At 50.0% G+C, this 23,652-nt stretch overlaps 1 protein-coding gene across 1 annotated transcript in view; it reads right to left on the reverse strand.

Annotated features, from left to right (window-relative positions):
- The window catches only part of LOC105280803 (titin), a 38,272-nt gene that overhangs the window by 8,875 nt on the left and 5,745 nt on the right, over positions 1-23,652 (reverse strand). The window contains exons 2-5 of the mRNA XM_011341615.2: positions 7,804-7,916; positions 1,141-1,188; positions 384-857; positions 5-286 (exon numbers count right to left, since the gene is read on the reverse strand). Of these exons, the coding sequence (XP_011339917.2) occupies positions 5-286; positions 384-857; positions 1,141-1,188; positions 7,804-7,894 (895 nt within the window). The 5' untranslated portion in view covers positions 7,895-7,916. The remainder of the gene's footprint in view (positions 1-4; positions 287-383; positions 858-1,140; positions 1,189-7,803; positions 7,917-23,652) is intronic.

Below are 23,652 nucleotides of genomic sequence, written 5' to 3' on the forward strand. Positions count from 1 at the left end.
TCACCACACTGGTATGTGGTCGGACAGCATTCTCCTTCCGGTGGCGGTAAGGCCGTGCAGTTCTTTCCATGCGCTTCCATCGGCGTCCCACAATTCTGCACCGCGCAAGCGATCTCCCCTCGGAAGCAATAACAATGCTGACATGGCTGAGTCGAGTAAATCAGATCGCCGTCTTCGTAGATTTTACCCTCGTAGAAGCATTGTGGTAGCATGCCAGGAGGTAGCGTTGTGGTCATGATGAGACCGGGGGTTGGACCAACCGTAGTGCTAGGTTCCTCATCATATTCTGTACAGGAAAAAATTCAAATCAATAAATCACTAACTATGAGTACTTTCTCAGACGAACAAACAATTCAATCTAAAAATAAAATAATGAGACTTACCGCAATTATATTTGATCGGACAGCATACACCCGGTTGGTAGACTGGTTTACATCCCGCCACTCGTAAAGTACATTCTTGCATGACACAAGTAGTTCTGTTTCTGATGCAGTAGCAGAGCTCGCAAGGATTGTGATGCTCCACTGGTAGCATAGCACCATCTGGGTAAAATCTCTCGTCGACATGACATCCGTAATTGTCGTGAAAACCGACGTCTGTGGAATCTGAGATCGCCGGCGCGCTCGTCGTAGATGTCAACAATTGAACCGGTACTTCCGGACATGTGATCACAGGGCAACATTGATCTGGACGTTTTTCCACCGTGCAATCCTGACCGATCGCTTTCGTGAACGGACAAACTTTCAGGTAGCACATTAACATTCGATTGTGACACGTACAATTCAGACATGGTTCACTTGTAATAATTCTGTCGCCTTCTTGGTATCGCTGGAAATTGAAGTAACACCCAGTAACAGCTAGACAGAAATAATTTAGTATGAATAAATCCGCAAATCTGAAATATATCTCGTAATTAATGTTTGTCAATTATTATTATTGTCATCACAGTGACATTATCACACTGCGTAATAAATCTAGTAAAATTTTAATTTTATCATATCATTTAATAGTCTTCTAATCACGTCGTATACGCGCGATTTGCCGTAAAACGATACAATTAACGTTACGTTATCGACGCATGTCACTTAGGTATTACAGATTAGGTACGGTAAAAGCCAGTATGATATGTGATATACATACCTCCATCGTACTCTGCGATCTGTGTGGTATCCTGATCGTATACCGGTGCTGTAATCAGAAAAAGCATATCGTTGTTAGTGCGACACGATCGTAACGTTGTGACAGGTACGGGCGCGTATGTGAGATTAAAGTTAATGGAAAGCGTAAAACGGGATTGTCGAATAAGCTGGGTGAAATTTGCAGGGGAGGATGTCAATGTGCCTCCCGCGTGCAGTTTATCATAGTAATTACCAGCGGGACGCATTCGTCGTCTCTCAAGGGTGTACCGGGGCTTAACAACGGAGCGAACAGTGGAAGCGTCATATGGCACGAACACACGTGGGCGAATTCTCGTTAACACCCTCGCCTCAGTCGAACGAGTTGTATGCTGAATGCGCACGGAATACTGAATTCTCTTTGGCTCTCGCTCTTCCACGCGCGCGATGCGAGCGGACATTCATATATAACAGCGCGTATATCTCCCTTCTCAAGCCCATTCTTTTCTTACCCAACGAGTTTTCGCAATTTCTTTTAGAATTGAAGTGTCGCGCGCAGGACTCGAGCTCGATTGTTCCTGGAACGTGACAGGACACCCTTCCAAGGTACAATCAACGAGATGCTCTAGGAGTTGAACAATAAACTAGCTTCCGGCTCGCTTTCGTCCCCGCTGTCTCATCTACCGAGTCGTGTGCAGATTTCTATCGCTCGTTAGATTTTATTTTATCCGAAGACATCCGTGCAACTGATGTATAATGTACGGATGAGAATCTATACCATCTAGATTTTTTTCGTAAAGGATAGTTTTAATCTATTACTACTAAAAAAAGTTATATTTATGATAGTACAATAAATGATATAATAAATGACATCAAATGCATCTCTCCGTTGATTGAAGACCTTTGCTCGATACGAAATACTTGCGCAGAGAACTCGTTAACCACCAATATACTCTATACATGGAAGCGAGTGCCATGGTAGCCGAGAATTAGCATTCCGCGATGCAGGCGGTTTTCAGTGAATCGAATTGTACTGGGAACCACGACACTAGCTCTCCGGGTGAATGGAGGTCTTGTCGTGTCTCATCAGTCCAACGACGAGCGAGCAGAGGCCCGAGCCGCGTGCCTCCACGTTATACGGATCCATCACGTACGCGTAGACTGTGGCCTACCGAGACGATTCCTGTCTCGCATAATGGGCGAACTAAATTATTACGTCGCACCTCCCTTCAACCAGACCACGGTCAAGGTGTCACGACATCGTACGCAATTGTAATCACCGTACGTGATCTTCATTGTGCAGGGTCAACTGTTATGACACTCTTGCATAATATGATTATTTGGCGACATCCACGCGCGATAATTAAATGTTCAACGCCCGTTGATCTATAAATAACATATGATGGAAATTGGTAATTTGATGCTGCAATTACCAAAATAGGAAACGCAAGAAGAAAAAGACGTCTGCTGCGAGAGCAATCATGGATCTGACTGGCTTTTCCTGGAGCCAACGGATCCAATTGAAGCCTGATGGACTCGTCGCGTCTCGAACGGCCCATCAAGTCTTACGACGATACGCACCAAAAACCAAACGACTGCTTTTTGCCGCGCGACCAATCATTTCCTCCGCAGTTTCTCGCTTCACCGGTGATCGATAAATTACCGTCAATGGACTAACGGGACGATCATTGAGTGCGTACGACCGGGAGATACTAACAAAAAGTCACCACACGTTTTGATTGTAGTAACGGAGAATTGCATCGTGATGGAGCACGCCGATCTCGGTGCATTACTGATCTGCGAGCTTTTCGACATTCGCCCTTATCCGCTCAAGATCGAGATGCGCGAATCGCGCGCGAACCTCCTCCTGGAAGAGGCAGCGAGGGTCGTTTAATAAATCTCACGCGAGATAATGTTCATCAGGTAAAAATGCAGTTTCTTTCAAATAAAACACATCGTACAAAGCCGCGCGGAAGTGCATCGACTAGGAGAGGCATGCTTTAAAGCAGATCTCTCTCTCCCTTTCTTTCCCTCTCGAGGCGTACGTGGAACGCGGAGACTCTAAATCAATCTTGGCCGCATGGAAAAAGAACGACGTGGGAGTTTATCAGTATCAACAATAAACGCATCTTCCCTCGAATATAATTCCCGCGCGCGAGATTTATACGTTTCTCTCACCGTCTCGCTCGCAATCGAGGACGGAGAATCGCGCGCGTATGCACAGCACACATACATATATATCAAGCGAAGTCGCGGGGAGTCATTATGTAAGTCAACGTACCGCCGAGTCCTCCCGTTTCCTCTCTCTATGTCGTTCCCCTCCCCGCGATTGTCTCGCTCCCTCCGTAAGGGCGATTCCTCTCGGTTCCTCTTGCGACGTGTCTCGACCTGACCCGTCCCTTTCTCCGAGCGTTTGAGCGCGTACGCTCGCGCGAACGATGCTGTTACGCTGTGCGGCGAGAGCAGTGGAACGCCAAGCTATTGCGCTCGCATTATGAAATCATCCCCGGCGGCCTTGCCTCGCGAAAGTTCATTACCATCAACCGCACACGCTCCGGTGAACACCTGGCACCGCAGCACCGGCTTCTCCAGCGTATTGCGTGCACGAAATTCTGCATTACGCGTTCACCAAGGTCGCGGTTTCCTTCGTCGCCACGACTCACCAGCCTCTCCGCATACTGATGAAAAAGATGATGGAATAATTTCATCCCTTGTTGCAAGATGAAAAGACTCATTATGCTGGATGACGGGATTTTCCTTTCTCTCTCTCTCTTTCTTTCTGTCTCTCTGTCTCTGCCATGCTGAGAGATTCATCTCGTTATGTGAGACAACGACTGTATACGCAACCTCGACTGGATTACGCAACCGGCTCGCCGGATAATTTTGCCGGGACAAATTCAGATTACGGTGGACAAACTGAAAAATGGCGCCGTTTGTTTATACCGATGCGACCGTTAATGTCAATGTCATGGATATCGAGAAGACAACGTCGAGGAAACCTGGCCGACCGGTTCTGGCGTAATACAAGCCGCGGTGTTTTTAGCGTGGGGCCACTTTCGAGGACAATCATAAATTATATCCTCCCAATCACAGGATCGGGTTCATTGCCACTTCCTACATTATGAGGCGAGTCCGCGCGCCGTTAGGTTCGGCAATGAGAATAATTCTCGGACGAAAGAAACGCTCGTTTCCGATAAGGAGCACGTCTATTCTGCGATTCACTTCGTTGCGCGGGAATGCACGTCGGATCTAACGGACGCATCGCGCGCGATATCGTGGATGCGCGTTCATATATCGCCCTTAAATTACGCTTAGAAGCGGCCCGTTTTCCAAAACGGATTAACGCGTCCGATTTAATCCGTGTCACGCTGACGTTGCACCCACGCGTTCCGTTATATTCCCTTCGTCGGATGACCGCCGCTGACCTCACCACCATCTCGGTAAGTCATCAGGAAGGTATACAGATACGAAAGAAAGAGAGAGACAGAGAGAGTGAGAGAGAGAGAGAGAGAGAAGGAGGGAGAGAGGAGCTCGGAAGAGTACGCGCGACGACGAGGGAGTGAAGTCCTCTTACGACGTACCGGTTACAACGGATCCTTTCTATACCCTCTTACCTGGCGAGAGCTCTTCCTCGTCTGAATTGGCGACGCGGAATTTATTCGCGCTCGCTATCAAAAACGCATTAGGTCGAGTCGCTTTAGAGCCCTCGTTGTTTTCGTGGCGTGCATTTCGCGCTTCATGCCAGGAGGGCGCGCCTGATTAACGTCAGATTTTCTCAATTTAATGTATCACGAGGGAAATTGGGGGAACATAAAATTCCTGAGATTCCTCGGAGATACGAAAGTGTCTGGCGTGCGCGCGATGGATTTATGGATTACCTTGTACAAATTACATCTCACGTGGATATTCAAGTGCACTTAACACGCGCATAACTGTACGCGGCCCCGCGTCACATATATCTCGGCGCATTTTTATGCACTCCACGCCGCGCGCAGTGCCATCCGGATGCTCCTCCGAGACGTCGCTGCACGAGAAAGAAAGAGAGAAAGACAGAGCATGTCTGATGATGCTTGACGATAACGACACTTTGCCAAGCATTAAGCATAAATATGGAACGCCTCAGGGGTCAGGTGCGACTCTCGGTGGACGGCATACCGTCCGTGGACCGTAAGTGGCGAACGGTGAGGTACGCGGTCAGTGACATCCCGATGCGGGCACGCCGGCTGACTACTCTTCAGGGCTTACAGGTTTGACCAGAATTCACGCAGCATCGCGCGGATGCAGCAGCAGAGGAACCGCTACGCGCGGACACTGCTCTGCCAAGATGCTTTTTTCCTGTTCCCTCCCTTCGTCGATATTCAGGCTTAGATCACTTCCGGGTGGGACACCGAACTCAATCTCTGTGTCGTGCCATCTCGTTCTTTTTTTTAACACTGGCGTAAGAAACAATTTATCAAGAATTAACGGAATTCATGGGACGCGCGCAGACCGATCGGATTCTCGATGAGAATTCCAACGGCGAGGATGATATGCGATTGTCGCGGAATTCCGGTAATAACGATAATTTATATATCTTGCTGAGAAGTGGCGTGTGTGATACTTCATACCGACTACCGCGTTTCCGATCGCGCATAATAAGAATATCACGATCGCGCGTTGCGATGTAACAATTTCGCGCAAGCACGCAAGAAATATCGCGTAGGGACTAGCGCGGCCGTCCGTAATTTCCCGCCGTAATGCATCAAGCGATTTCGATAATCTCGGAATCGGCGGAACCCCGAGAGGAGAGAGTTATACTGGCGCGCGCGTGATCGTACAACAGGACGCGGATGAGCTTTTTACGATGAGAACCTGTTGCCTATCGCAGAGTCGGCGATGTTCTTGATTTCCTTTGAATGCGAGGCTCTCGCAAATGCGCACTGTCCTATGGAAGATACATAATCCAGTAAAACTTGTCCGCCGCCTGATGGATCGTCGGCGATCGAGCGCGTCGATCTCGATCGTCCTTGCTGCCTGCCCGAGAAAAGTTCCAGGAGCAAAAAGAATGCGCGCACGTACGCACGAGAGAGTCACAGAATCGCCTGGCAATTCCCGGGGGGAAAAAAAGGAGCGAGCAGACGCGCCGAGTGAGTCGCGGAATTCAATCGATTCCTTGCGTTTAACCACACCTGTTCCTCGCTGCTGAAGCACGACGATTGATGAAGGGGAGAAGCAAAACTGACGCATCCTCAATAAGCCTTCATTGATGATGCAACGTTTTTGCGCTTCGTTGTATTCGTAGTATCATGCTTTTCCGAGAATGCCTCCCCTATCGGCCGTTCGCTTGATCGTTCTATCGATCGTCGTTGAACTCCTGAAATGAGTTCGCTCTACTCGCACTCTCCTCTCTCGACCGCGGAACATGGAATTACTTTCTCGAGTAAAGCGAATCGCGAAAGTAACGAATCGAGGCGCGTTTTTAACGGATCTGTAGTCAGTACGGCTCGCACGCGTCGCCGTTCTTTCTCCCTCCGGAATAATGCAATACTTGAACGACCATTCGAAATCTGTTTGAAACATGATCTCGGATATCGATACTGAGTCTCGATAATTCGATACTGGCAATATCGCGCAGACACATACCCGCTCGACGTAAAGGGAAGAAGCTCACGCGGTACTTCGCGGAACGAGGTTCACGATAGGAAGGAGGTCGACCGACCGCCCGAGGGCGACCCGAGAGTGGTCGAAGAACGAATATGGTGTGCCAGGTCCATGGGAAAGCACCTTGGGGCCCCGACACGACCGGTGCCAGAGGTGAGCATTATGAGGTAATGCTCTCCCCGTCGCCAGAGAGGAAGGGAGACACGCGGATAGGTTCGACGGCCTGACAGAACGTGGCTCGCTCATTCAAACATTGGCCGGCCAGGCCGACTCTCTCTCTCTCTCTCTCTCTCTCTCTCTCTCTCTCTCTCTCTGCGTTAGTCACACCAGACGGTACAAGAAAGACGATCGCGGAAGTGCTCGCTTCTCGCTGGTCCCCTCTCCCTTCGACTGCGATTTTCAGAAATTAATTTCAGCCCGCAGCGCGCACCCCGTTCGTTTTAGGTCTTTCTATTCGCGTCTCTTTTTGTAATCTCTAAAAATGACGCGACACTTAGCTCTATCTATCGCAAGAGACGCGTCTTGATAGAATTGATCTTTCTTTCTGCCCGTTGAACATCCGGTGATGCTGCTGTAAATAAATCGATGAAACATGCTCCAGCTGCGACTTTCCTCATCTTTATCGAGATCGTTGCTTTTACTCTCTTCCTTTTCCTGATCGGTCTATGTTATCGCAATATCCGATTTCTTCTTCGGCATTCCCGCAAGTAAAGGGTAAAAAGAGCATACATAGCATTAACGGAAACCTAATGCTAAAAGAACTCTTTTTCTGATTCAAGTATATTTCGTTACATTCATGATGTGGGATGTGATCCGGCTTCTCCAGCAAGCCGCAAGTAGAAATAATCCGATCGCGTCTTCGGACAAGCGAAAATATTTCTTGTGCGTCTGCTTCCTATATTTCCTCGTGGGAGTCCGCGCGTTCACGGTCTCTCTATCAAATAAATGACTCACGTTTTGTACGGCGGCTCAAGCGTGTCCGAGGCGTTGAAGCCAGACGAAAGAAAGGGAGATAGAAGCGCATCGAGGCATTTCTGCAAAAACTCACCAGAATGCGTGGATCGTGACGCCAGCAGTAGAACGGCGGCCAGCCAGAGGATTATCCCGCGTCTACACGGCGCGGCGTTCAACGCCGACATGTCGGCACTCTTCTTCCGTACCCTGCAACACGTAAATGATGCTTTTGTTAGCCTAATCTTACGTATGGAAACCCAAAGCAAGCTTCGGTATCTTTTATGTCGTTACACACCAAGTGATCAAGAGAAGTTGATCCCATCTTTACGTCAAATTCAATTAAATAGGTAAAATTAAGGAAAGCTTATTCCTAGCACGAAGCATTTCCTTGAAGACGTCTTTACTTGGACGTATTCAAAGTTTGTTGACTTGATCAACTGTCATATCTTAAAAAAACTAAATTGGTTACCAATTGATTGTCAGCAAATGACGTATCAAATGAAAATATCATAGCCTCCGGCCTTGTACTGATTCTCTTATATATTACAAGTTACAAATGTAATCATTCCAAATTATCCAGTTCACAGATAGGTGTACTCAGACAGATTTTGCAAATTTTTTCGCGTATGCACGCAAGTATAACAAGATAACGAGCGATTGTACGCATATCTATTCAATCGCGACATGACTCAAAGCTGTACCTATCTCGTCACGTAGCATTCTATCACGTAACTGCCGTCCTGACAATCGTAACGATCAACCCGGCAAACTGGACGGACAGTAGACACGCATGTATATGTGTAGAACCGAGCAAAGGTTTGCATCTTCGACCGATTGGTTCTCTCGCGAATCTGAACGCGAACCGATCTCATTCGCGACCAAGCATAACGTATTAACTGAATCGCCTGCGGCTGTTTGTATCATGATCGGTATCATGACCCCGAACCAAGCCGAGTTAATCGGTTAAGCTCTAACGGGAGTTAATCGGCGTTGATAGAATCAGCCCTAAGCGCAATGTAATACGGTGTCGGAGCTGAGGCGCGAAATTGGCGCGACGCGAGAGAACATTTGACACGTTCGCGCCGCGGCGGGAGGCTAAATACGATTTGTCCGTCTACCTGGAGCGCGAACCGACCATGACAGCACCCACGCGTGGGTGCGTGGGAATGAGCACGCGTGTTTGCACGTCGACCACCTCCGTTCGTGCGGCTGGCCGGCACAGTGCTTTAGGCTCCTCACGCCCGATAAGGAAAACAGTGCGCGTATAGGAAAAAGCGTGTGCAAAACGAAAAAATTCGTAATAAAAATTTAATTTTCAGGCGTACGTGATAGAATCAAGTGCTGGCGCGTTTGCGTTCCTTCGATCGACGCGCGGGAGGAAGGAAAGGAAGAGGCTGACGATCGTATCTATGGGTTCTTGACGAAAAGAAATTACTTAGAAACGCAGACTTAGTCGGGGTAAACGCGATAGAGAATGAGGAGGAGGAAGAAGAGGTGGAGTAGGAGGAAGAGGTGAAGGGAGGCGAGGAAAAATAAGAAGAATCCCCGCACAGGGAAGAAAAGGAGGACTTTGGCGAAGCCGGCGGCGCATACCAGCGTGCGACAGCGGCCTAATACAAAGCGGTACCGAGATAAAAGAGAGAAGCGCGCGATCGCGCGTAGGTAGTTTCTCTTCTACCTGTCGACTTCATCTTTTCCTTCACGTATATTCCTCCTCTGCCACTCTTCCTTTGGCAACATTCACCAGCAGCTCATTGTAGCCCCGAGAAGGCGGTGAGGAAGAGACGAAGAGGAGGAAGAAGGAGCAATGCGAGAGTCGCGACACCTAAACTCGCGCTCGCTCGTTAACGTCCGTTTCATGCTAGCCGCGCCGTAAATTACATCCCGGCCGATCGTAATGAATCTCGCGCCAATGGATAAATCCGCGAGACATTTCTGCGCGATGGACGCGCCAACGCGGGCCCCGCAACGCGCCAGGGTTCACCGGCAAAGCAACGGGGACCCTTACGTCATTGCGTATTCACGGTACGGCCCATTGAACAGGGGAATTCGGTGAATGGGTATGAACGCATACCGCCAATACGCGCGCGCGCATACATACACATGCGTACTCCCCTGCACTTCTAGCCCCAAGTACTCAGGGTCGGACGCTCGAGTATTGTAGGAAGTGTTTCGAGGCATTCGTTCGCGGATTCCTTCCACGAATTTTCCAAGTGAAGTACGTACGTCGAAGCTATAACTTCTTTTACCCACGGTAATCTGCAGCGTGGCCGTAACGTCTACATTTGCATGGTCTGGAGTCTCGTTCCTTTAGTTTGCGTATAGCGTGTAGCGCTATGATCTTAACAGATTCTTTGTTTTCTACTTATATGTACACGTAGCTTTAAAGGCGAAAAACATGTCTCTCGTGTTGCAACCGAAATATTATTCTTGATTTTTAAGTAGCATTTAAATAAAATAAAAAAATGAAAACTAAATTGACGAGCTAAGGAAAACATTTTCATTAACGCACTCGATAATTAGTTAATCTCTTTCAAATTTAACGCATTCGTTTGTTGGAGAACTCTAGTGGAGTCTCCAATAGGACCGCGTTGCTCTCGTATCACGTTTGGCAAGTGCGTGCGTGCGTGCGTGACCGCGTGTGACACACGGACCGCGTTCGCAACCCAGAAACGACACACCCGTGCGGTGACACGTCGTGAATGGAAATATCGGCCCGGCTGTGGCCCGGCTCTCTTCCGCTCCAGCTGTCTTCGTCTTTTTCTCTCTCTTTCCCTTCGGCACGATCGGCATTCCCGTCGATTCATCCTGATTCGTCGCGAGGTGCATTACTTTCCATCTTGCTCGTCCAGGATCGGCATGGTGGTAGGCGCGTCCGTCGAACCGAGACTAATTCCACTTGCGCTCTCGGTACGGTCGCGCCGCAACGGAAGGCACCGTGTCTTCGGGTGCGCACGTTTATAAAGCGCGACGTGCATCCAAGTGCATCGTTGCAAGAGGCGGTGTCGCGTCCGGCCTGCAATGCGGCACGTTTGTTGCCGATAAACCTGCGTTCGATCCAGTCGTAATTGCCGGCGATGACATCTTCCGGTTGCAGCACGCGCGCGACATACGCCGGCTCTCTTCAGATCCCCTCAACTCGTAGCTCCCTTGATGCTCTCCCGTTACGGAATTTGCTGCTCATCGAGCAGACAATTATGATTTGTGACGGTTAGATGTGAGATTATTCGGAATGCAGAGCAATACATATCTTGCGATCCGAAAAAGTCTATGTCGTACATTAGGTACAGGACTGCGATTCTTATGAAAAATTCTCGAATCTCGTGTCGGACGTTGTATTTGCGTGTCGATTTTATTGCGAACGATTTTCCATGCGGAAAATAATTCATCGAAAGCGATACAGAGCTTCTTGCGAGGTTCAACGTCGCTCGTAAATCGCGTGATCGTGCTTCAAAGGGATAATTCATGATCAACGTGCCTGTTGACTCTTTTCCAGTGAGTTTATGCATTAGCGAACCCAAGCGTGAGCGTAAAGCGGCCGACACAGCCGCAGGTGATTCGCGTCCAATCGGCTGGTAATGGTCGTCAACACCTTCCGGTTTGTCGGCGCGTGCACTATGAATCGACGGCGAGGAGTACCTGTCGAGGATGGTTTACGAGGCGCGTCAAAAGTGGCAGCGCGAACGCACGGCACCACCGACAGCGTCGGCGGTGTCGGTGCGCGATGAGAGGCATGCCCAGCCGATTTTACTTTCACGCTCGCGTGAAATTACGCTGAACGAAACTCACGGAGCAGCGAGCGATGCCTCTCGGCAACAACACAACGGACGGCGATGCGTTAAACGCGGCCGCGTCGCGTCACGCCGATGCAAGGCGCGAGGATGCCTGCGTTCCAATTAATCCGCTAATTAATGCGTCGCGATTATCCCACGAGTGATTAACGCGAGCACGGACGTTATTGCGCTCGCGTACTCGTTTACGCTGATGCTAACCATCAGCCGACTAATAATAGTAACGATCGCTATCGTACTCCGCAACCGCAACGGGATCCCTTCTCACATGCGGTTTCCAGCCACCCGATCGGCGGACTATTCATTGAATTGTGGATAGCAGCAAATTAATTGTTATTAGCATTCGCGTAGCAATATTGCCGACCGCTCGGTGCAGGCCGGGCCGTGGCGGCATCACGGGGTCAGGTCAGGTTCAGAGGCTAGTCTGCCTTGTCCGCGACTCGGAACAAGATGGTAACGATAACGATCGTAGGGAGGAACGGGGGGCGAGCTATTGCTTGCCGAGATAACAGCCGGTCGTGCGATAATTGCGGCAACATAGGAGTTTGGCTTAGAGAGGGTACGCGCGGCTAAGCCAAGGTGCACCCACGGGTCCGACACAGAGGCCGGGGTGCAGGCTGGTGGCAGAGGTTCCGTTACGGCCCGGAGGCTGCGTTCGTTCACCATTACCGTGGAACGCGGAATATGATTACCTTCACCTGGGAACAGACTGCTTATAGCACAACCGACCGGTAAAGGAGACCGTGGGCGAAGTTCGTGTCGTGGATACCGTGTCCCGGTTATGCTCGCCGTTCGCGTTGCGCTAATCAGATTGGAGCTAGCCGGATCGACCGACTTTCCGCGAGGAGATGCATCATCTCCGCCCGTCGCTCGCGCGAATCGGCTTGAGGGCTCGAATCTGCATACAGAGCGATTGAACGCAGTGTTTCAGCGTCATAGTCGTCTTCGTCGTCGTCGTCGTTGGCACGTGCAGCTAATTTGACCATACGTCTCGCATTTGCGCATTATGCAAATCCCGGTTCGATAACCGCCGGTATGCGTGCGTACGTACGTGCATTTGCGCGTAGTTGAAGTAGCGGGAACTGATTGCGCTATTGCGCAACGCGGACATGTCAATTTATAGGGGCGTAACGAAGCATCCTCCTCGCGATGGAGCTGTTTAATCTCGCGAGTGCTCGTTTGCCGCCGTGTCTCCCGAACGTCACTTAAAAATTCCGAAATTGATTCGTACGGTTGCAATATTGTTTTATTTACGAATGTCCCGTGCAAGTAATGGCACGATTAACAATTTATGACAACAAATGCACGGCGACTGAAAGCACGTACTTCCGGCAACGTGGTACTTGATTCGTGTGAGTATCGCGCGGGTAGGGGAATGAATAACGGACCTGTCCGCCTCTCGTAAAAGGGATATCCGATGCTCGAGCCGCCGACGTGCTGCTTCATCTTCTTTGAGGACTACGCGAGTTTCGACGACTAAAAACCCGATAATTGACAGCGCGAGTACTGGGCTCATCTCGAACGCTTTATTGGCATAACAGTATGTCGGTCTGGCGTGCATTAATAATGCCTCCGTTGCGTCCTTGACAGCTATGGGAACAAACGTGTATCACCGTGTCTATTTGCTTGAGATAAGAAATTTTCCAATCAACGTGAAAGATTCACGTACATTTAAAAAATTCGATTTCTTTTTTTTTGGAGAATCATACGGAACGGAAGAACGCAAACGCTTCTCCTCTGACAAGTCTAATAGCCTAAGAGACAGAAATGAAACTTTTGATTAATGCGAAGGACAGGTAACCATCGATAAAATCGACGAGCCAAGAGAATAAACGAGGCATCTTTGAGCGAGTGTAAAATTACATAGCCACGTACAAAGAAAATCGTGAGAGACACGATCTGTACTTTGTTGCTGGTACTGTACGATGATCTCTGGTCTTTAGCGGGACACGCGGTGCAACAGTCGTAATTTCAGTTCCGTTAATAGGAGAGGTGCTTTGAATGCCGGCGCGGAGGAAATTGGAAGAAGGATCGTGCGGAGGACGAATCCGCGTATCTGATGTCCGAAGCGGCAAATATTGGCAAGCGAGGGGAATATCTCACTCTGTGCAAGGCGTATTCCCTACTCCTTCGCGAACGTGACGCAGTTTCCGCTCAAAACGGGGTCGAAGAGTTCGCGAGATCATGGCAGGCGGGGGACGCGCGTCAACAGCGAGTGAGGGCAATCGGAGCGATAGGCGCAGAACGATGAAGCGATGAAGTCCCGTGATCTTGCTACCATTAGTGGCGTCTCCATCAGCTTTCGCGTTATTTCTGACCCTGAGAACTCTTCCATAATTATAGTGACAATTATAGTAGGAACATTGCTGCGTCTTCCCCGTTTTACCTCTCTGGTCTTCCTGTCTCTTTCCAACTCGCGCGTAAGTATTATATCGTGCGGTCGCACGCCGAGTTTGGCGCATGAGGGAACCCACGTGGCCCTGTCCCTGAAGAGGTGACTTCCGCGTGCCAGGTAAACCGAACAGTCCCCAAGTGTGGCCGCCGGCAAGACAGGTTGACGGCGAAAACCTTGTTACGCGATCATCAGCGAGCAATCTCTCCTGCTCGAAAATGACCATCGCTGTTTGGAGAGTTTGGAGAACTTTACTCGACGCGAGAAATGACTCCAGTGGGCCCGCTAATCATCTTCTGTCCTGTCTATGAGCTCCATCGATGTATGCGTGATTACATGCGTTCCCACCGGGATATCTGGGGTATCTGCGAGGGATCACGTGTCCTTGGTGATTACACGGTGGTCATCGGTACGAAATTCACAGAGAGGCTGCGCGAAACGGTCATTATCGCAGGTATGTTCGGCGCGGGGTCTCGCGACGCACAGGGAACGTCGAATGCTCGCGGTCGTGTTTGGAGTTACCCGAGGCGGTTATATTGCGAGTTAAGGGACTATCGGGTATTCATTACGCCTAATGACCTCTCCCAGACGCGCACGGCTCGGCGCGGCGCGGCGCAGCGAGTGCTTTTGGGCACGAACGGTGGAACGTGAGGCGGCGGCACGAGGAGAGAAGGCACTCTCGGAACAACGGGGTTCGATTACTCAGGGCCTCGGCGTTCACACGAGGGTGCTCTCGAGCAACAGGTCAGCAACACGTACACGGGCCTCTATTTATAGACCTACCTGAGCTAGAATTACGCGCTGTGCAGGATAAACCACCCGGACTCCTCGTGTTTTCCCCCTCGTGCTTCGACGGCGCAACCCTCGCCCATATTAGGCCCGTTCGCATCGCGGTGGATCGCGTTTTACCTGACTGCCGATCTTCGGGAATTTCACACAGGCGTCGAATCGCGCGGCGTCCTTTGCCTGCGCTGTGTTTTCTGCGAATACAGCGAGGCGTTCGTCGTAAACCCCGTTCCCTGCCGCGGAACTTTCCTTTCCGTTCGCCAGCTTCGTGACAAATCCTCTTCGTGAGCCATACATTCGTTTATCGCGTTACCGAACATCTCGGCTTCGGATCTGATTTGATCGACCGCTAAAGTTCGACGCAATGAAAGAGGTACTTGACCTGAGCAATTTTTTCGAAATAATTTCGGAACGAGCGGCATAATAGAAATGTGAAAGGATTAAATCCTCTTCGTTTGCGCCAGAACATCCAGAACAGTTAAAAATAATGTCAATATGTGGATTAATCTGGTTACGTAATGGTTTGTATTTCTCCAATTTTTTCGGTGTTAGCCGTTCAACCATGAGAAACTCGAGAATCTATCGCGGTACAGGGAAAAGCGTGAGGTACTCTCATCCACCCCAGTCGCGATTGAAACGTCCCCTCGCTGTCGATCGGACGATCGATCGAACGATCGTTCCCTCGATCGCTAGTTCGCTCGGCAGCACATAATAACGCGTATTACCGCAAGATGCGGCCCCCCCCCCGTTCCATCGATATCGTAATACCTCACAGAAAGACCCATCTTCCTCGCCCACAGCCTCGTGAGATAGGTATCTCCCACGTTTTTCCGTTCCTCTTTTCCTTCTTTTTTGCTGTTTCTCTCTTTATTCCACCCAACGCGCAGCGAATAGATGCGCGTGCTTTCCCATCGATGAGAGAGATCTCGCGTTCACTCGATGCATCTTCGCGCCTTTCAGAAACGCCTTTCATGAATTAATTTATATAAATTTGTATAATTAGTATTTTTTAGATAAATGAGGTTTTCAGACTGATTTGCATATGACAGTAATTATATAATAGTATTACCTCCTCGAGCGGAGCGTTATTCGTGATCAGCTTTAGCAGATTGCATCGCGAGTTATGATCAGATTAGCAGCGGAGCGAGACATATCGCTCGGTCATAAAATTCCGCTAATGACTGCTGATCTTAGTAAAGCATGCTAAATATATGCAATCGAAGCGCATCGCCCGTTCCAAGCAAACGGGCTTTAAACATGCTCCTCTTCGAACGTCGTGGAATATTGCGTAGTTTTATATTTACTCGCCAGCGCGCAACGCGTACGCCCTAAGCTCTCGTCACCGTGCAATTAACTAGGCATTATTACCGGGCGTATAACGCGGCTGCGAGCTACTTGCAATTCTTTGCGTTCGTCCGAGCCGTCCATGCACGCGCGTGTATCTTCCACGTACATCGACAAAAAAAAGAAAAAAAAAATATTGAAGGCGTAATCTCATTTTCCTCGCTCACGCGTCCGTCATGCTTCCAAGCCGCTCGGCTGGCACGAGACCGTCGTATTCGCACGATTCTCTGTTTTCCCTTCATTCTGAAAGAATGCACGCGAGCTTAAACAGCTTCCGTTTCCTCTCGCTTCATCCTGACTTTTTCGCGGTGTTTAAACTCACGTTTCAAGGTTCTCCATCTTCGTTTCATCACGCTTTGACAATTTCCGGCTTGGACATTTTCAACGTGACTTTTTATCCCGTTAAAGAATTTTATATTTATATTTATTAAAATTGGTGTTTAATTTACAGCGGCTGGCGACGATCTGTCTCTCTGCTTTTCAACTGTTGACGAATGACTGTATGATTACTGCTGTCGCTGTTGTCACTGATGCTGCTTCCTCTTTCATGCTGATAGTCTTTTCCTGTTCGTTGCGGCATTTGCTCACAAACGGGCTTTTTGAGAGCAAATTCACGAGAGAAGGTAAGTTTCCAGCGAGAAATGCCATGCTCGTGTAAACACGAGGAAGGCCTCGGGAATGCAACGACTTCTTCACGGATAATCCATAAGTGGCTGTTTTGTCGGGCACGTAGCGCCCAGTCTTGCACCGCATTTTCGTTACACGTGTGCTTCGTTGCTAAATGCTGTTTCCGCGAAGGTAGTTACGCGGCATTTAAGATATCGCCGAAGTCGTTGCACTCCGCATTTATATCGTATTTTATAGACTTATATTTTATAGACTATATTATATAGGAATTCTGTTAGACCGCTTTCATGAAAATACATTCTCGCGATTAGGAATATAAGTAGAAAAAAAGAGTTCGTCTTCCTGCACTGTACGAATAAAATACGTATAAATATAATGCACCACGATTAGCCGCCCGTAAGTATAAATTATTAATCTCGTCGAGGTATTTACGTCGATTAAGAGTGCGTTAACCATGGTTCACCGCGCGGAGAAGTCCGCGCGAGATTGAAAACTCGTATGTGCGCGCGGCTAAATTATAACCGCGCCAGTAATCGTTAATCGAGGATCAATCGCTGAGCGGAATGGTGTCGCCATCACATTTATTGGCAGGAAGATCGTCGCGAGTAATCACAAAGTTTAGGGCGCGCTCGATCGCGCCCGCTCGCATCAGATCGCGTAATAACAGGAAGACACGCCACGATCACGGTAATTAAAACACGGCACGTTATAATCTTCAGCCCATTAGAGTCCATCAATTACCGCGCGCGCCCTTCCCTCAACGCAAGCAGCGCCCTTCAGCAAGATGCTCGTCCGCACGGTGCATAATTCAGGTTGATGCTCTCGCGATAATAGCCGTCGGGCTGGAACAGCGCACTGATAGATTCCTGGAAATGGACGTGATTTAATGGACCAGTCGAAAATTCCAGCGCTGCATCTCGATTAGGATTTTTCGCCATCTCCGGCCGAATGGAGCGCTTCGTTCACGGTGATCCTTTTGCGCGCGCACGATCGTGAGCAAAATTTCAACGAGCGCGGCGTCGCGTCGCCGTCGCGTCGATGAATATGTATAACGCGTATCTCGTAATTACGAAGAACAATATCTTCGATCTGAGATTCCGATCGTTCAGCAACGGTATCCGCTTAATTATCGTACGAACGCACAATAGTTGGCGGCTGTTTAATCAAACGTACGTATTGTATAATATCGCCAACGGAAACCAGCACATCCTGTTAACAGTAATCCCCGAATGAAATTCAATTAATCCTACGTTTGTACTGTTTTTACGACCGCATTGGTATCAAGCGGCATCTCGATACCGATACATTGATGCGAGTGATGCATTATGTAGCTACGGTAAAGAATCGCTTCTTAAAACCAGACAGTGGAACAATGGCTCTGGGTACATCTGACACCGATCAGGGGAGGCGTGGTAGCTCGATGAACAGCGTTAATATCGCACAACCGATGACTCGCGAGCCTAGAGCACGGAGGAGCAAATTGATACTCTTTCTTATCCCCGCTCTTATTTCTCTTGCGAGTGCTGCACGACGAGTGCTGAATGCTCCGCGCATATAAAGGGAAGCGTAATTCCGCGAGATGCTGCGTGCCCGCTATCTCTCCGTTCTGTTAATCGTTCTCCGATTTCCTTCGAGAGATGACGGCGAGCATCATTTACGAGCCTAATCGAACGGCCGCGCGGATGTTCAGGTTAATGCTTGATTATTCCCGCGCCTGAGCTCTCGCCGAAGAGAGGTATCGCTCTTCCTTCCTCCGTCGTGCGCGTTTTCGCTAAGAGCCGGTTCGCCCGCTATCCACCGCCGCCGCCATATTATTGGTTGCCATAGCTTTAGCCACAATCTCAAGGAGCGGCGGAAATCGCCCGTTATGAGGAGCACCGGTGATTAATTATTATGCAAACTAGCGGTACCGACATTCCCCCGTCCTTTGGCTTATCCAGGCAGGAGCTGCTGACGTTACCGCCGCCACCACCGCCGCTCGGTATTCCAACGCATCACGGTGAACTGTTCTACTGGAGCTTTCATCGGCCGGTCGTGCAACGCTACCATCAATCCATCGCGTGACGATAGCCTCTGTGGTTAGGCGTCATTTCGCACCTATCAAATGAGAAGCCGCGGCGCGAGTGGCAGGTCCGCCGGCCTGATCGCTAGTCGCTCCAAATAGCATACAGTATGGCAAAATAGTACGATAATTATCCCGGGTGGAAAATAAGATGTATTAGGTATATGTAAATAGGTTGTCTGGCACCGCTATCGATGGAATTTGCCGTCGTCATTCTTCTAGATTAGACGCGGACGCGGTGCGGACGCGCGATCAGACGTATACGGAAGGGAACGAGCTTTATAAGCTTTATAAGCGCTCTAACGTTTACGATAGCTTATAAATACCTGGCGTAGTAGAAAATAGATTCTTCCCGGACGTTACGTTGTACAGTTTAATCGTGGCATTATACAGCTCGCGCGCACTCCGCGGAATGACAAACCCGCACGATCGCTCATACGTCCGGGTATGCCGGGCAAACCCTCCTCGACGATTTCGGAATGCCGGATTGAACGCGCGGCGCGGATTAGCCCGTGGCAATCTCGGGGATATTTTAACGTCCCGTCGAATCGCGGCGAGGTGAGCAGTGGGAGGATCGACGAGAAGAAATATCGGGGAACACGAAGCGCGAACGGCCGCGAGTAAGTAATCGCAAATATTTGCCGACACGGCTCGCGCCGGCTCCGGGATCGAATGCGGAAACTGTCGGTCGCGCGCATACCTGGCTGATTAATGCGGCAAATAATTGCCAAATATAATGAGCCGCCGTGGCATAAACATGTCTCACTCGTACGGTGCGATAATTATCAAGCAGATGTCGATGACGTTGCGTTCGGCGAGGCGCACGGCCACCATAGGCCGCGTCCCATAATTCCTCGAGGAACGGCAAAAGCGGCTCGCGCACCGGACGCGCCTATGGTTATTACCGCGATAATTTTCCCGGCGAGCAAACTCACGGGATCCCATCGCTGCTTAATCCTACGTCGCATCGGCCTATTATCCGGCGTATTCCACGCTTGCTCGTGATTAATGTTCTCAAGGAGATCTGAAAACCCCGGTTACGTCTCGCACTGAGTCCCGCCCCGCACGTCACCATCGCAGTCAGCTTTTTAAAGTATACGAGCGAGCTTATTCCGGCTACTTCCCTTAAACACAGCCTGTAACCCGGCACGTTGGTTACGCCCAGCAAAAGCGCGGAATCACATGCAAATACGGCGCGGTGCATCGCGTGTACGCAGGTTCTACGGTAATTACAATAATAATGGTAGTCATAACAGCGTGTCTTCTTATGCACGACGGCCGGACGACGGCGAGCGGGTCGCCGCGCGTGGGAGCAGGAGTCTCTCCCTCATCCCTCGATGTGCCTGTGTACACATCGGGAAACTCTCCAAGTTGGTGTTCATCGCTGGCGCAAGGCGCTGTTTGCCTTGCGTTTACACGGAATCCCTGAAACAGTCGAGTTTGCTTTGGGTGCGGCGCGGCGCGGCGCGAGGCGACGCCGGCAGCGAGGAGCGCTGCACACTGTACTGAAGGCCGGAAAAGCGAGTCCTTTAACAAGTCGACAGGGCGACAGAGGGGAGAGAGTGCCATGCCACTTAGCGAGGAATCGACGTTGGACAAACACCAATGTGCCATGGGAAAGTTTTTTGGATTTCGGCACCGCACAGTGGAAGCATTCTGCGCCGCCGCCAGCGGACGCGTCTTCCTTATCCTACTTCCGATTGCGGATGCGGGTACTGACGGAGCTTGGCGGGCAGCAGCGGAAAACGTTGTAAATCACGGATTTGTCGAGCACTACCTTCACGGTGAACGATTCGGACGATCCCGCAGATGACCGCAACGTGCAGATTTCCGCGTAATGTCGGGGTGAAGGAACCGTAATGACAGTATGGCGCGAGGGCAACAGGCGAGTTTGAAGAAACGGTGCCTTCGTGTCCCCTGCCAGGAAGAGACACGCGCACCTGTGCCCGCCTGAGCTTTACCGAAGTACCACGCTACCTCGATGGCCTTTGCGAGTTACGACGGTCCGTTTTCTTGTACGAGGTTTCCAGATCGACGCGACACGTCCCGATTAGGAAACCAGTAACAAGGAAGTGCAGAATGATCGCTGGAAGATTCCCAGCTTCTTGGAAGTGTCCGCGAGTATGTGCGAAAGTTGGAGAATGCGTCGCGACTTTTATTATTAGCTGACATAATGAAAAATTGAACTCCCAATTTAAAAAAATTAATTTAATCTTTACTATAAAATAAATTAAATCTATTTCACGAGGAAACATATATAATCGACAAACATAATTTTACAGTGGTGTTTCATGAAAACACTGTAAAAGCAGAGAAAAAATTCAAAAGTACGATTATGGAAATTAAAATAATAAAGAAACAAACTTTGGAAATAACACGTTCTTCGAAAACCAAACTCTTGAGCACGTTTGAAGCACGCTCAAAGATGCAGCTGCGAACACAGCCTTGAGTCGAAAGCTGTCGAAGTGATGAAGAGCATGAGCATCATGTTTAGCTCGTGCTCGAGCCATACAACGAGAGATCATTGTAGCCTGCGCCCGATGCGGGAGGGGGGGAACACCTTCTCCGTATAAATAGTGCAGTGAGAAGACTGCTAGCTGTGCACCCGCTGGCACGCCGAATAAAGATCACCTCCTTGTCCGGGCGACAAGGCGCACAGGAAATAATGTAACGATGGCGAGCCGGATGCGAGGCCGCGCCGGACCACGAAGGGGCAGTAGCCACCCAGCGCAGTTGGATTGTCTTACCCGGTGTAGACGCGAGATACAATCGTCGGCAACTTCTGGCCAGCCCCTTGCGGGCCTTCAAGGCCTTCGAGACTGCCGGGACGACGATAATCGCCGGTGGGACACCCACGAAACGACACGTCGTTAAATCGCGGCGAAGAGAGGCAGCCACGGCCGCCACTTCGTGACGAAGTGAGTTTATCCTGAACAATCCGTGCCCTATTGGCGTGTCTCGCCACCGTCGCCTATGCTAATAACGAGAAAATAAAGTTCACGCGCACTCGTAAAAATGTCGAAGAGGAGTGCGCCTGACGTTGACCAAGAGGATATCCCGGGTAATCTAACGGTCATTCCGGGAATCGTATCCACGCGATTGCCGATATCTCGGAAGATCGGACGGAATTAGTATCGCAGCGATCGCTAAGTACATCCTCAATCATCCTCAATTATGATAGGAGATCATCGAGAGATGCATCTGCGATCGGTGAGTGCGTGTCCGCGATTGTAAACGATACGACTATTATAAAGTTCCTATATCTCTATCTCTATGGCGCTCTGCGGCGCTCATCAGGATCAGAATGATACGATTTGACATACCGGTGCCGACCGTCACGTCTCCTTCCGCACCCGGAAGGGAGCCTCTATTGCCGCAGCTTTCCACTTCGATATCTTTCCGAGCTGATACGCCGCGGAAACCCCGCCGTGTGCCAATCAGCGTTGCGCGCTCCACCACCATCAGCTGAATACGGCCGACTACCGAGGAAAGACTAGAAAATGTAGCGAGACGATACGAAATGAAAGAAAACGAGCAAGAGGGAACGAGCGTGTGAGCGAGAAGCCGGTGGACGAGAAGGAAACGAAGGCGAACGGGAGAGGAAGGCGCGCAGCTACTCTTCATACGTTCATTCGCGATAGAGCGGCCGAGGAGGAGCTGCGCAGTCTGTTACTATCTTATTACAAGGCTCCGTAAATGGTCTTCATCAAGGTGAGGCCGTGTTCCACTAGGCCGGCGTTTCCTCCCGTCGCTCCCTCCCCTGCCCACCCTGCGCTTCCTACCCATCCTTGCCCTCTTTCCTACGTCCTCTTTTTCGTTTTCCTCTTCGCTGTTCCTTCGGCGTTCGCTACCTCGGAGGAGTCAGCGAAACCAGCGCGGCGCGGAGGAACCGTGGATGCTCGCCCACGAGAGGTCTGGGAAGGTGGTTCGACGTTATTAATCTCGAAATGGCCGTCACGCGCTGCGACGGTCGTGGCTGTGCCGGGCGCGGAGGATAGATAGATCGAGGGTACCAGCGCCGTGACTTCCAGAGTTCATTCTTCACGGTCGGGCGACTTTCGTCTATATACCACTGCTGGACGATTAACGATTGCGCTCGTTAAGCGACAGTTTCTTCTTCTCCAGGAATGAGCAACCGGTCTGAGAAGCTAGAGGAAGTGTCGTCGGCACCGGCGAGACCATCCCCTTTCGTTGAAGACGAATGATTCCGGCCTCGATGAGTATCATTATCGTGAGTGTGTATGAGAACGTCGCGGCATCTTCGTGGAATCACGGACGCACGTCAATGATGATCGGCAAAAGGAAGAAAGTTGCTCGATGATAATATCTCAAGCATCAGTTTTGCGAATTGAATTTGAAGTTCCTCTTCCAGATTCGCCAGGAGAAATTTATTTGTCGTATCTTTGCGAATTTCGATATTTCAAGTTAGCATTTCTTTTTTAATCACATAACAAATTGCATTCCATCATTGATTTATATTTTTTGCAATTCGACTTACGAAAAATCCTCCCATTTTTCGATTCATAAAGACGAGTCGTTACGGAAGAAACTGGAACGTGACCACACAAGCGCGTTACGTCATTTTCAATTAGTCCGCACTCCGGAATATCTCTTTCATTTACGTCGGCAGGGATAATCGTGCGAATATTCCGGTAACAATCGTAGGAAGTTGCGGATAGGCGAGGACCACGGGCGTTTAGGAGCGACGGTGCCCCGCGGGGATTTCCCGTGCGTCACGCTCTATTTTCCGGTCTATATTACGGATCGACACGAATCTGCCACTCGTGTTTCCTTTTTCCGCCTTCCTTCCAGATGCCCGCGTGGAACGCAGCGTCCGTCGGCCGCGTCGCGCCGATCATGCCATGAAGCTGGCGAATTAGCCGGCTAATTACCACTGCCGCACGACAGTAACAAAGAACGGCGAACGCGGCGGGAGCGCGG

The sequence above is a fragment of the Ooceraea biroi genome, chromosome 6 (genome assembly GCF_003672135.1).
Source record: "Ooceraea biroi isolate clonal line C1 chromosome 6, Obir_v5.4, whole genome shotgun sequence".
In the NCBI taxonomy this organism is placed as follows: Eukaryota; Metazoa; Arthropoda; class Insecta; order Hymenoptera; family Formicidae; genus Ooceraea; species Ooceraea biroi.